This window comes from Cibotium barometz, chromosome 14, assembly GCF_041138505.1.
Source record: "Cibotium barometz isolate CiBa-2024 chromosome 14, ASM4113850v1, whole genome shotgun sequence".
NCBI lineage: Eukaryota > Viridiplantae > Streptophyta > Polypodiopsida > Cyatheales > Cibotiaceae > Cibotium > Cibotium barometz.
The window spans coordinates 21,958,856-21,973,271 of record NC_141059.1 but is presented as its reverse complement, the minus strand read 5'-3'; the positions used below and the strand labels follow the sequence as shown (position 1 = coordinate 21,973,271).

Here is a 14,416-nt window from a genome sequence, read left to right as displayed (position 1 = left end):
ATGTGAAAGACATCTTGGAAGACATTAAAAAAGAGCCTCTTGTATTCTTGATGTGGCAAACAATTACAAAGGATCAATGCCTTGTTTACGTCAATCATAAGACCATTTTGTATTTCTGAGAGCAATACAAGCAAAATAAATACATTTTTTACATTGTCAAATGTTTTGCATTTTGACATTGGATCACACTAACTTTGTTCAAATATTTAAATTTTTTCTTCATATCGTTGTTGTTACCACTTTTTGGGCCCATTTAGTTATACGTCTCTCGGTACTTTTGCTGATGCATAATTTTGCACCTTTTTAACAAATATTTAGAATACAAGGTTGAATGATGGCTATGTCAAATCACTTTAATGCAAGAAGGGCATGATGCTTTGTCTAATGGCCTCATGTCATGTTGTATGATCTTTTTTTTTTTTGTAGTTTCAATGTCATTTAACACCAATTAATGCATTATTGTGCTATTGGGGTGCTTTTCTATTCAAATCACTACAACCGGATACGCTACTCAAGGATCTCAAAGGCCTTGTATTGCGTTCTATTGATTTGTCTTTTTTTCTTGTCGTTTAATGTTTCTCGTTCACGGATTCCTACGTGTGTTGATGCATTTTTTTTTGCCTTTCTATCTTTTAGATGGCTCTGTTGGAAATTGAGATCGAGCCTGATGTTGATGTTGAAGAAACCCTTGAGGAGAAATTGTTCAACTTCTTGCACAAAGTTTGCCAGCATCATCACCAACTGGAAATTTCATGCATGTTTTCTTGGTACAACCGACTATGTCATAAGAATAATTACAACATAGAGATACATATGTGACAAACATCTTGGAGACATACAAAAAGAGCCTCTTATATTCTTGATGGAAAATAGTTACAAAGGATCAATTCCCTATTTACGTCAATCATGAAACCATTTTGTATTTCTGAGAGCAATACAAGAAAAATCAATACGTTTTTACATTGTCAAATATTTTACATTTTGACATTGGATCACATCTTTGTTCAAAAAATTAGGAGTATGCCATGTGGCTTGGGAAGTGGGAGGGGAAGCTTGTTGCTCTTGGGGAGGAAAATTTTTGCTCTTCTTGGGGCGGTGAAGCATTTCAAGAAATCACTTCAACTAATGTAGTCATTTATATGCATGCCAATGATCTTCTAGTCAAAGGCAGAAGTTTGATAGGGATATCTTAAAGGTGCTCGAGTATAAGAAGAAGACAGACAATAAGGGATAGCTTAAAGGTGCTCGAGTATAAGAAGAAGACAGACAATAAGTGCCCCGCTCACAATCGAAAATGTCATCTCCTAAACTATCATTACGGTTTTATTTTCTATTTTCATGTGTTGCTTGAGGATAAGCAAGTTGGGAAGAAAGATGTTGAGGAGTGAGCAGAGGGACCTCCAAGGGCTGAAGATGATGTTCAAGAGATTGCTGAGGATATGAACTTGGTTGTAGAGAGGGAGTTAAGTGGACATGTTCATATTGATGCTCTCAAAAGATAAAACATTAAAGTGGTAAAACAGGTGTTGAGGAGTATGATTGTAGATAATGTGTTGTAAAAGAATAAAATAACTTCATTTGCTTAATATCCCTATGTTTTTTTTCGCATCTACATAGACCTAATGAGGTTTGCTTAAGTCTTAATTCATTCCTTTATTTTCAAGCCCTAGAATGGTTTCCTTGTTGCTTAATAGCTTTTGTACACATTGCTCCATGGTTTACTTCAAATGGAAGTTCTCTTTCTTAAACATATCTCTTTTTAATTTTAGAACATTGCTTGTTGCTTCCAACTGATGTGTATATCGTAGGATCCCATTATAGTTAAGCAGAGATGTCATATTCAATAAATGAGGGTGTAGAGTTTGTAAAAGGGTCTTTTGGACATCTCCAATATAGTTAAGCAGAGATGTCATATTCTTAAATGAGGGTGTAGAGTTTGTAAAAGGGTCTTTTGGACATAGCTTCCCATCAATCCATAAATCTATGTTTTTCTTCTCTTTTAACCTTAATATTTCTTTAGAAGCAATAGACAAAGTATTGGGTTTATTTCTCTTACTCAAAGACTTATATTCATGTTTAAGGTCGATGTGCAAGATATAAATGTCGCTCCTCTCTGTATTCCTCGTTGCTCTTGATTCCTCTGCTATCCTCTTGATCCGCTATGTGTTTCTCTTTACTCTTGATCCCCCTTGATAGCGAAATTAGAATGGAAATAATAAGGCACCAAAATAGAAAAAAGAAGTAAACTATCCAACTAATTTTGGATGATCTTGGTTCAAAATTTAAAAAATATACTATTTTAGCGTCCAAGTAAAAATTTTGAGATATGAGCCATTACCAAATCGTAAATGTACTTCACTTTTTATGTAGTTTGTACTATATGAACATGAAAATGTGATTGAAAGCTTCAAAAATTGATAGGTATTCTATCATTCTTTATCTACATTTAAGAATAGGAATATATCTTTTATATCTTAGAAAGTGGAGAGAAAATACACCAAAATTAATTTCATCTTATCTCTCTCTAAGTTGAGTTGGCACTTCTTAGAGGGCCCGAAGTTGAGTCCAAAATTCTCTTAATGCCACCTGGGTGATAGTTTTCACACTTATGCGACTAGAATGGTTGGTGAGATAATGGTTTATATGCCGCTAGTGGACGACATGTAGTGTGACGATAACCATATTCAAATTACTAGAGTATGGCAAAGTTATAGTGCCAGCTCATATAGTTGGGTTCACACTATGGACCGACCATTGTATGTTATAGTAGGAGAGTGCTTTCCCTTATAGTATGTACTTTTATATCTTTAGTTATGGTTATATAGAAGAGATGAAAATTCAACCATCCATCTCTGTCTTCTCTCTTGCTCTCTCTTGTGTGTGTGTGTGTGTACTTGCTTGCAAACAAGGAACTCAAGCTCTCCCTTTTTCCTACAATTTTTAATATACATGTATACACACACACACACATACACACGCACACATATACATGTATATGTATATATGTATATATATATATATATGTATATATATATATATATATATATGTACACACACACACATTAATTTTTACTTTATAGCAAAGAATTTTTAAACTTTTGGCGGTTATTGTATGTCTTGTATCAAAATATTTAACACACGTATATATGTGTGTGTGCACACACACACATATATATGTACATACGTATACATATACATACACGTATATGTATATCATATGTGTGTGTATACACACACACACACACACACACACACATATATATATTAGTAAAGTTAAAAAGATTTGTGAATTATCTATTCCTTGTCATCATTATCTTTGTGTTACAAAGATGAGTTACTCATGCATACTCTACCTACATAAGAGGAGGAACAATTCAATCTTAGCTTGTTATGTGGTGCCTAATTTATCTTTGCACCATGCTAAGTTAAATAAATATCATGGGTGATTCCATATTTATATATTAAATACTTTTAATTACCATTGCGATGTATGCTTGGAGCCTTGATAAATTGCTAGATGGTTTGTATGAGAGGGTGACACAATGTCACTAGTAATTATTGATAGGTGTTTTATAATGAGGAATATGATAGACGGCATATATGTAGGTGAATTAAAGTTCAAGGCATTGTGCAATAAGAAAATGTGTGAAATGTGCACATTATTGGAGAATAATTATTTTACCTTAGGTTAAATTGCAAGCCTAAAAATAAAGTGTAGTTATCTTAGTGCAGTGATGTAACTTGTAAAAGGTGAGCCTCATATTTATTCATACAAAAGAGGACCACATGCAAGCCACTCCTTTTTAAAAATAAATGTACGATCTTGGACAAAGTAGCCCATGACCATGTTGAAAACCCAATTACGACAAAAGTGGTTTTGCTAAATTCACGCCCTCAAGTTCGTTAGCCACCACAAATGGATTTAGCAAGTGCTAGAGGCTCTGTTCTCACTCTAAGATGATGGAAAGCCTATAGAAAGCCTCCCTCATACATTATCAGCCACATGGCATTGTGGGTTTTCGAAAATTCCGAGCCTAAGGCCCGTTACACATACCCCATCCCCCATGTATGGACGGAAGAGATTGCCTGCCCATGAATTATGGGCGGTGGATACCCCCCACCACATCATTATGGCGGTGTGTAATGGGCCTCAGGCCTTGAAGGGTTTTATGGTCTTTAAAAATAATACAAGGCTTTTCAAATTTCAAAGCCCAAGGCACATTGCTTCCTGTGTGCTCCTTACTCAGAGAATCAAGAGGTTTGGAAAAGAGGATGACTGAAATTTAAAAAGTAGCATTTTTCTTTACAACCCAACCCTGGGGTCAATCAGATTGGAATGCACTGTAATGGATCCCCAGTTTCATAATCTATTGTGATAATCTCTGAGGGATTGCAATGCAGAACATCTTGACCTAAACTGGCCCCTGCGGCTTTGATCCCCTTCAGTGTTGTCATTTGGTTGAAGAGATTTATCACCGGGAGTTTCGAAGGAGGCGGCAGCTTCTGCTCAGGTAACATGGTGTAAAAGTTTTCCTGCATCAAAGGCACTTCAAAATCTTCTCTCTTATGAATGACAATGTTGTCAGATGCATTTATGTGGGCGCCTGGTTCCATGTGGTTTGTGGAGAAGCTTGTCTGGTTGGGGAAATTGGGGTATAGGGTAACATAACCACGAAGATACATAACATCAATTAAAAATTTCTTCCAAGAAGTTTGCCACCCATTGGTCCTTGAGTGTGGAATTTGCACAGGATTCTGCTTTGCATCCATTGTGTGTCGCATAGCCATATACTTATAGAACTCCCTCCAATGCTTGGGGAAAAATAATGCTCCCCAGCTGCAAGGTAGTTGATGCAGGTAAGGGGTATTAGGATGTACCCCCTTAAAGTAGTCTGTTGCATTCCATTTTGGTCTCTCCTTAACAACTTCTACAACTCTTGGTGTGTAAAGGGCTATGGATGCTAGATCTGGCAAAGAAGGGTGTGGGCTGTAATGATATGTTAACAAGCAATATTTTAGCCACATGTAGTAGAAAGGTGAAACTTCAACATCATCTTCAAGAAGGAGGCCGAATTCATCATCAGAGGATGGGTACCAGCTCTCACTGACTGCTCTTATAAGCCCCCCTTGGACAATCCTGCGCCGAATCTGCTTGTTACCATGTGGCCATTGGAATCTGCTCACAATTCGCAAAGTCCCCGTGTCTACTCCACTGTCCATATTAATTGAAAGACTTATGGCATCCCCTATATAGTGAGCCTGAGAGACAGATGTCAGCAATCGTTGCAGTGATGCAGGTCGATTCTGGGTCACAATGCTGATAGAAATTCTCATTTTGTTCCATTCTGCAAAGAAGATACACAAGTAATTAAATGGCATGCATGCCAACATACATACTCAAACAGTAAAACAAGATAGTCACTAAACAACATTCATGTGACGTTACATACAGCATGGGTGCCCATTACTCCTCTTTTACCAGGTCAGTCAGGGGACAGAGTTCAGCATATGGGTGCTGTACCCTTTACACACACAAACCGTGCCATTATGCTGACTAGATGTCTATGTAGCACCCACATCTGTCAAAATATTGGGTGGACAACTTTGGGTGGAAACGGATGGGCAAAGCTATGTCTGCCAATCAGGAGGCTACTTGCTGGAAAAGATGACTGTGGGCTGCCTGCTGCTAAAATGTTAATGTAGGTCCTGAAGTCCATAATCATGGCAGCTGTGTGCTATGGACAGGCAAGGAAGGTGACTAGACTGCGTGTAACCAGCCTCAAACAGGTTACAGTACACTTACAGTAAACATCTAACCTGACAGTAAATGAGTACTATTCACCATGTAACAGGTGTCATCCAGCACATAACATTACAGTAGATCAGAACTTATTATAATAAGAGCTTACGTTGTAAAGCTGAAGGTTTCAGGTCAGCCATCCATAGGCAATACGGAATGCTTGAACGCGGCAGCTGAATCAGTGTGGTGCTGTGCTGGTCCATTACCTGTAGCAAGGCGCTTCGAACAGTTGGTAAAAGGTCGGCTACAGTTACAAATACAGCTGGTGAATGTGTCTTGATCAGACCCTTGACTGCAGCATGAATGTCCCTCATCAAAGTCACATCATAGTCAACTGTGTTGGAAGAACCAATCCCAAGGTCGAAGATTTTAAAACGCCGCTCATAGCATGAGTTTGTTGACCAGCCCAATTGTAATGCTGCATGTTCACAAGGACACTTAACTCCACCTGCTACCACAACATAGACTTTTTTCCCTGAAGTGTTTCGGAAATGCTGGATGAGTGGGGCAAGATCTTTCACTTCATCTAAAGAATGTGCATAAAATAATGCATCAGATTGCTGAGGATACATGGTTGCCCATTGTGTGACAAATCCTCTAGACATGGCTCGCCACCATTGACTATCTCTTAACTGGATGATGTCTCTGTGGACAAGGGTGGTCTCCGACACATATGCTAGCCGGTGCTCAGTATCACTCCAGGTATCCTTGTCCTTTGGATCCACAGGAATTATGAATGATCCTGCTCCTTTGTACTTCTGCAACTGGTAACTGTCAAGAAACCCATGTTCACATCTCCTTAAAAATTGCTTTATTTGGAGAACTTTAGTACAATCAAGAACATACCTTAGATGAAGATCTTCACCAGTAGCAAATGTGAATGGGGTTTCTGTGAACAATGTGTTGATAAGTGATGCAGGGACAAACCAGGAGCTCGACAGGAAATCCACTTGGAGGACATGCTCAACCACAATATTGTATGCTGGGTCAGGCAAGTAGAGGCCTGCTTCTCTAATCCCATACTTGCGGTAGCTAGGGAAGCTGTAGTCCTTTTGCCTAAAGGGGAGAATGCGTCCGATGCTTCCGAGCACGGCATTGCTATACTTGTTGGTTCCTGCAGCATGTGTGAGAATCTCCAGCACCTTCTTCCCCGGTATCATATCATCATCCAAAATGTACACATAGTCAGCTTCATCAGCTTGCAGTGCAAGCTGAAACCTGCCATAGTATTTAAAGTCATGAGTGGAGCCCACAAAGGAGATGCGAGTGTCCTCGAAGGCCTCCACTATTGCCTGCAAAGATTTTGTAATCGAGCTGTTGAATGCAAGTACCCAAAGCCTATGGAAAGACAGGGTTTGAGCTTGCAGGGCTTCAATTTGGGCACAGAGAGTCTTTCTTCTGTAATGGTTGAGAATGACAGTGATTTTGGGCTCAGTCGTAAGGGCTCGGGAAGGTGTTTTGAGCAGCTCTTCTAAAGTCTCGCAGCCTCGAGTCATCTGCTGAAATCGCAGGACTTCATTGTATAAGTTTGCTTTGATGGAGAGCATTCTGCTGTCGTTGGATACTTTCTGTTGGAAATTGATCTTTTCAGACAGGCAAACATCTTGTTTTGATAGCGGAGCTTGCTGGTGCGGGAGAGAGCTAAGGTGGAGAAAGCCTTTCCATTGCTTGGTGAGTTCAGAGGACCAGGATGCGTCTGGCGTTGTAGGGAGGTCAACTTGGGGACCCATGAAGTAAAGCAGGAATGTTGCATACATTGCCAACATGAATTGCAAGCAGGTAAGGCTAGCTGCAACGCTTGTGCTTCTGCTTCCCTTTCTAGGCCTACCTTCAGCAATGGAGTCTGCATGAGAATGGTCTGCGTTAGCCATTGTGATGCGTTTACAGAAGTGGGTATGGGCTTCTCATGTCCTGTAGTTGCTTCCTTCTTGTTGAAATGCTTGATGGGCGTCTTTTCTTTCTGCAGGTGAACCAGCAAAACAGAATACTTCTCCTTCTCCATGGAGCATTGGGTTGCGAACAAAGCAGGACGGTGGTCCTCTCTGGTCTTGAATGCAAGTCACGGGTGGAACCCTGAGCTCTGTAAATGAGTTGGTAACATCTCAGGGTGGTTTCAGACTCCCGGGCGGACAGCTCTCCTCCATGTGTCCTGACTATTAAGTTCGCATTTAAAAAAAAGGATGGGCGCCCAAATGTGTATGCATATGGAGGATGCACAACCATGCACCCCAAATAGTTAGTGTTAATTATTCAATGCATTTCAACGTTTGGGATGCTTATTGATTCATTCATTAGTTCGTAGTTGTATTGTATTCATATAGTCCACACCCAATTTTGTTAGAGGCCCATCGTGCCAAGTCACAGATCTGTTTCCCACCAAACTTGACCCGCATGGACACAATGGACACACAACGGACATCACAAAAGGGGCTCCCTCAAGGTTTGATCACATGACATCCTATCACAACAATTGCCCTGACCATTTGGCCCACCCATTCGTTGGTGTCTAGAGCACACATTAAATTTGTCCTTTCTTGTTATTTTGGAAAAAACCTATAGGCACCTCGTAAGTCCTGTCTTTGGGTGAATGGAAACCCCAATGGACACCATTTTTTCAAAGGGGATGTTTAAGGATGGTCGTGAATGCCCTAACCCTTAGGATGTCTTGTTTATCTTAAGGAGGTTTAGGATTCTCAGAACGGTGTTGCTTTGATACATGAATAATGTTGCTTCCACATAGTACGTTTTGTTTCTTGTGTTAAGAGTGTTGGATGCATTGAAATCCACCTTAAGCTAGCAAGTTGGTTGATTTGGTGGGGCCCTCTCATGCTCGGAGCTTGTCTTTAGCAAAAACTACTCTTGGGGGGGGGCCTCTTTTGTAATATTGATGTAAAAAACTACTCTTTGGTGGGGCCCTCTCATGCTTGGAGCATGTCTTTAGCAAAAACTACTCTGGGGGGGGGGGCGCTCTTTTGTAACATTGATGCAATGTTACGTAGGGTTCATCACCCTCGTATGAATCATTCCTTATTGTAAGCAACTGTTATTGTTCTAGTCACAGTCATTGAAAAGGAAGCTAACAAACACTCCCCACGTGTGGTTATAAGATAATAAAGGAGGCTAGGTTGGGTTGGTTGATGTGCAGTATTTTAAATGTCCAAAATCAAGCAATTTCTCGCACTTAATGAGACTAGTCACACACTTAGTTAGCCAAGTAATCTCCTTTTGAAGTCCTCTAATAAAACGCCAAGTCCTTTATTGGGCACCTTACAGTAAAGTCGGATTGAAAATTGAAAATGTTTTAAGCCTTGTTTCTTGACATACAAATTCAATGTCTACTTTTTAGCTTTGCATTGGAGAGGTGGACAATTTGCTCTTAAAATGACTATATCTTTTTTATTTTAACTCTAATTTTGTACACCCTAAATTTATATAAAGTAGAGCGTAATTTGATGTATTGATCATTGAATTATTAATAATAATATTTTTAAAGTTTAATAGTATGAAAAAACACATCTTATTTTGTACATCTCATCTCAACCACTTAAATTGTATATTTTTATTAATAAAGTGACAGAAGGGTAGGGGGTAGTCAATATAATGTGGGTGTAGGTTAAATTTAAGTTTCCAAGTTCTTCATTGGAATTTTCCTTCTTTAGAGTGTTAGAAGAGTGGTAAAAAAATATTACATTTAATTTTAAAAATTAATAATCAAAATAATAAGTTTTAGAGATAAAAGAGAGACCCATTGTGAATTTATGAGAAAAATTGGTTGACTTTAAGAAATGGAAGGTCTAATTTCACCTCTTTGAACAAGTGGTGAAAAAGCGAAAAATGTTCTATAAAAGTGAAAAATATTCTATATTGTGACCACTCTTCCTTCTAAGTCCAAAACTAGCCTAATTAGCTTTGATAATTGAGGTTTGGTGGTGCACTAGACCTAGAGGTAGGGTGACATATTATCGACATGTGTTAAACCACGTGTTATGGATTGTTTAATGTGGTTGTCAATCTTAGAGTGTTTAATGAGATTTAATGTAGGTATAAGGCTCTGTACAGAGTCTTAAAAAAAACTAGATCCATGACTTTTTTTTGGAAGAGAATGTTGTGAGAAATTTCGGTTTAATTGATTGATTAACAATGGTTTGTAAACCATGGAGCAGTTTTGGTTTGAAACTAAAGGTCTAATATGATATGGATCTTACATTGTAAGAGAGTTGTGTCATTTTGTGTTCATAAGAGTATGGAGAAAGGAAGTGTGTGTGGACTTCTACACGCCTAGTACCTTGAGAGTGACAAATAGTAGTTGCCACCATCCAAGGAATTGCATAAAACTGATGTGTAGTACCTTGTGCATAGTCCACGGGGTCCAAGGGATTCCCTCACCTTTATCCAATGGTTAAAACTATGTTTGTGCACTTTGGAAATTTTAAAATGGTTGTTGCAAAGTGTCACCATGGAAGAACCCCATGCATGGGGGACATGGGTGCTACATTCTTTCTCTTGGACTCGGACAAGTGTACTGCCTATTTCTCCAACTCAAGTTCTCATGCCTTCTAAAAGATGAATATTCAGCCCTTTAACTTTTTTAGAAGGTTATATATTTTTTATATATTTGGAATTTCCAAAATACCTTTACCCATTTTTGTCTTAGATCTTGTAGGGGAATTAGCCAGCAAAGCTAAAGCTTCCATTTCTATACCCTCACAAAATCAACCCTACCCATTCTCAAAAAACTTTATACCTACCATCTCACCAACATTGAGAGCATCCATATGAACCTTAATAAAACAAATTCTATGATCCAAAGTTAGTGGATTTTATCCATCCTTTGAAACCAAAACACCAAAGTTTATATAAGTTAAGTGCTCTTACAAAACTCTGTGCATGAAACCGGAGTTTGCCATCTCTACAAACCCTAAAGAAAAACTTAAAAATTCCAAGTAAATGAACTAATTTCTGGATTTCACTACTATGAATTTTCTAAAATCTAATTCTTGAACATTAAGTAAATCTGACATATAAACCATTAAGAGTTTTCACATCAACCTAATGAAAATACATAATTTTCTCTTGTAATGGGGCCCCGCATAATTAGATGGTTTAATTAATAAATTTTATGATGGAGCTAAGTGATTCAACAATGTGATATTTATACATACAAAAAATCAACTTTTGAATTATATGGGATACTTTTTCATGTGTAATTTGTACAAATGTAATGTAGTTATGTGTGAAAATCATATGGCTTTGTGCTATGGAATTAGGTCATGGGATAGTTAAAATTTCAAATTTTGATGCATGGTGGGAGTGGGGAGGTTCTTGCAAAAGTATCCCAGAAATCCATGCACAATTTTGGAAACTATAGGAAGAATTAAAGGGGTAATGTCCATGCAACAAGAAATCTCCATTTAGTGGCAAAGCTGTGTAACTAAAGGCACAAACACACTTGGTATAGTCTGGTATATTCTTAGATAATCCAATAATCAATAATATTGATGCATGTTCCTTTAATAAAAAATTGTGAGAATTACCATCTTAACATGGAAATGTTAAGGAAATGTTTGGTCTGTTGAGATATCGAGCTCAACTAGTGTTGCGGCGGCGGACACCCACCTGGGCGCTTATGCCATTGGTATGGTTAGTGAATTATGGTTGTTGGTGGAAACCCACCTAGGAACTTATGCCACTCGTATGGTTAGTGAATTATGGTTGATATGCTACCAGAATAGATGATAGGCTGTGTAACAACCATATTTGGATTACTAGAGTATGGCATAGTTATAACGCCAAAAACTAATATAGTCAAGTCTATACTATGGACCGACCATTATATGTTTTAGTAGAAGAGTACTTTCTCTTATAGTATGTACACTTATCTATTTAGTTTATGGTTGTAGAGAAGAGAAGAAGATACAAAAAATGCCAGCCATCCATCTCTCTCGTGACTTGCTTTCTCTTATGTGTGTGTGTGTGTGTGTTTGCTTGCAAGAAACTCAAGCTCTCCCTCTCCCCCACATTCTCTTTATGGCATCAAATCTCTGGTTCATGTGAGAGATAAGGAGGCAAGCAAGAGGCAAGAACAAGGCAAGCAAGGAAGTGGTACATGGTTAAGGGTAATTCCCATCTCTTTCCCTCTTAATTTTGGACCAACACCTTTGGTAGCTGTGAGAGCTACAAGTAGACAGGGAAGTCACTATCTTAGTTTGAGGCATTCTCCTGGGTGAAGGAACAAGACCTTGTGTGTTAATAACTTTGTTATTTGAGATTTTGCATGTTTTGACGCGATTTGGGCATGTTTCGGGCCTTGTTTTGGCTTTGCGGGTTTTCGAGAAGCATACTGTGAAGTGTCGATTTTGATTGTGTATGCCTAATTTTTGGTTTGGTGCAAAGTTGTAGGAAAAATTTGGTTGCAAGAAAGTCCGTATTAGGGAATCCAAGTGTACAGATATTGGTGGATGTATGTTTATATGACTAGTTCACATACAATGGCATTATAACAGGTGTTGGAGATTATAGATTTATTGCGCAAGGTTTTTGCAAGCATTGTTTGGTAAGTTTCTTTGCAAGTAAAGATATCTGGCAGTCTATCCCATGTTGTGAGCGAGAAGCTAGACAAGAATAACTCCCAGGCATGGAAGTTCAAGATGACCAATTTTCTTATAAAAAAAGGATAATACTTATATATTGTGAGCAAGAATCTAGACAAGAATAACTTCTAGGCATCCTATGCATAAAAATAAATTTAACTAAAATTTCTCTTAAAATTGAATAAAAATGTCCATTAATCCAAATATGACAAAAGTTTCACTTTTTCCATTTAAATGATTGAATTCCAATTATGATGGGAATTCATCTTTTATCATTTAAGTTTTTCATGCATAAAAATAAATTTAACTAAATTTTCTCTTAAAAATTAAATAAGAATATCCATTAATTCCATTATACTAGAAATTCCACTTTTCTCATTTAAATGATTGAATTCCAAATATGGTGGGAGTTTCTCTTTTATCATTTAAGTTTATTTATGCATAAAAATAAATTTAACTAAAATTCTTCTTTAATTTTAAATAACATATCCATTATTTTAGTATTCCATTTTTTTCTCTTTCTCCATCGGAATACATGGATTTCCATTGTCATGGGAATTTCTCTTTAATAATAAAAATGAAATTACTAGAAACTCCTCTTTTTTTCTAATCAACTATTATGCATAAACATTAAAAATCAAATTTTCCATGGTTATGATGATAATTATTCAATTAACCTAGGATGACTAATCCTAGAATATGGTAGGAAGTCCTATTTTCATATGCATGAAAAGAATTTTTGTGTTAATTTTTCCAAAAATTTTACCATAGCTCCACTACTATTACTGATAATTTTTAATAAATTTGAAAAGCATAAGGTTTAGTAATACAATATGATAGAATAACTATCATTTGGATCAATATCCAATTTATGGATTTAATCCCTAAGTTTATCATATATTAAGTAGTTTAGGAGGACAAACTTTCTTATTGGAAAAAGTTCAGGATGACTAAGTGATGTGAAAAGGAGTAGGAGATTACTGAAGAAACTTTGACCCCACAACAACTGGAGGCATATAAGGGATGGCATGAAAGATCTAGAAAGGTACTATATTGGTTGTTTGTTAGTGTGATAGATTCTATGGTTGTGTATATATAGGATGCACAAACACCTAAGGAGGCTTGGGACACCTTAGTGAGAAGATGTACAACACAAACACTCAAGCTCAGAAGATGCATCTAAAGCAGGAGCTACATAATGTGACTAAAGGGAAATGGGAAGCTGAGTATAAATGATTACTTGGTGAAGGTTAAAGGGCTTGCAGATGCCCTTGCTTGTATTAGATTATCCCAATAGATGATGATGATGATGATATGGTGTTCGTGACCTTAAATAGTCTTGGCAAATAATACAACCAGTTCTAGACTCCATTAGAGTTTGAGAGAACTTTCCTAATTTTCAAGAACTGATTGCTCTGAGTTGAATATTGGGGGAGGATCATCCTCTAAAAATGCAAATGAACACGCCTTCTACTCAGATACAAGTAGAGGTAGAGGCAAGTTGTCATCTAGAGGATGAGGTGATGGTCGGTTTAGAAATTAAAGCCAATAACAACAACAATAACAATAAGAAAATCAATCTCATATAGGTAGAAGATTCCACTCTAAAGGCATGGGAGTAAAGAGAATGTGAGTTTCTTGCAAGCAACCACATACACACAAGAGAGAGAAAGACACAAGAGAGATGGATGGCTGAATTTTATTCTAGCTTCTTCTCTTCTTTACAACCATTAACATAAAGAGTACATACTATAAGGGAGAGGACTCTCCTACTATAACCATTAACATAAAGAGTACATTCTAGCTTCTTCTCTTCTTTACAACCATTAACATAAAGAGTACATACTATAAGGGAGAGGACTCTCCTACTATAACATACAATGGTCGGTCCATACTATGAACCCAACTACATGAGGTGGCGCTATAACTATGCCATAACTCTAGTACTCCAAAGTCGTTGTCACACATAACCTGTCGCCTATCCATTGGTGGTAGATCAACCATAATCTTACCAACCATACCAGTG

The 14,416-nt window shown here is 37.6% G+C and overlaps 1 protein-coding gene and 1 long non-coding RNA gene across 3 annotated transcripts; one reads left to right on the top strand and one right to left on the bottom strand.

The window, feature by feature from the left end:
• Positions 1-4,259: 4,259 nt before the first annotated feature.
• LOC147631801 (uncharacterized) lies at positions 4,260-7,869 on the bottom strand. 2 transcript variants are annotated; one of them, XM_086808334.1, is made up of 3 exons: positions 6,647-7,864; positions 5,910-6,571; positions 4,260-5,345 (listed from the first exon to the last, which is right to left on the bottom strand). In XM_086808334.1, exons 1-3 carry the CDS (start codon positions 7,669-7,671, stop codon positions 4,327-4,329), a joined length of 2,706 nt encoding a protein of 901 aa, XP_086664460.1. In that variant the 5' UTR covers positions 7,672-7,864; the 3' UTR covers positions 4,260-4,326. The 2 variants fall into 2 exon arrangements, with proteins under 2 accessions (XP_086664460.1, XP_086664461.1); XM_086808335.1 differs by having other exon boundaries at positions 5,244-5,345; positions 6,007-6,571; positions 6,647-7,869.
• LOC147631800 (uncharacterized) lies at positions 4,363-8,101 on the top strand. Its single transcript, XR_015267354.1, has 2 exons — positions 4,363-7,579; positions 7,767-8,101. It is a non-coding gene; the product is annotated as an uncharacterized LOC147631800 (long non-coding RNA).
• Positions 8,102-14,416: the final 6,315 nt, after the last annotated feature.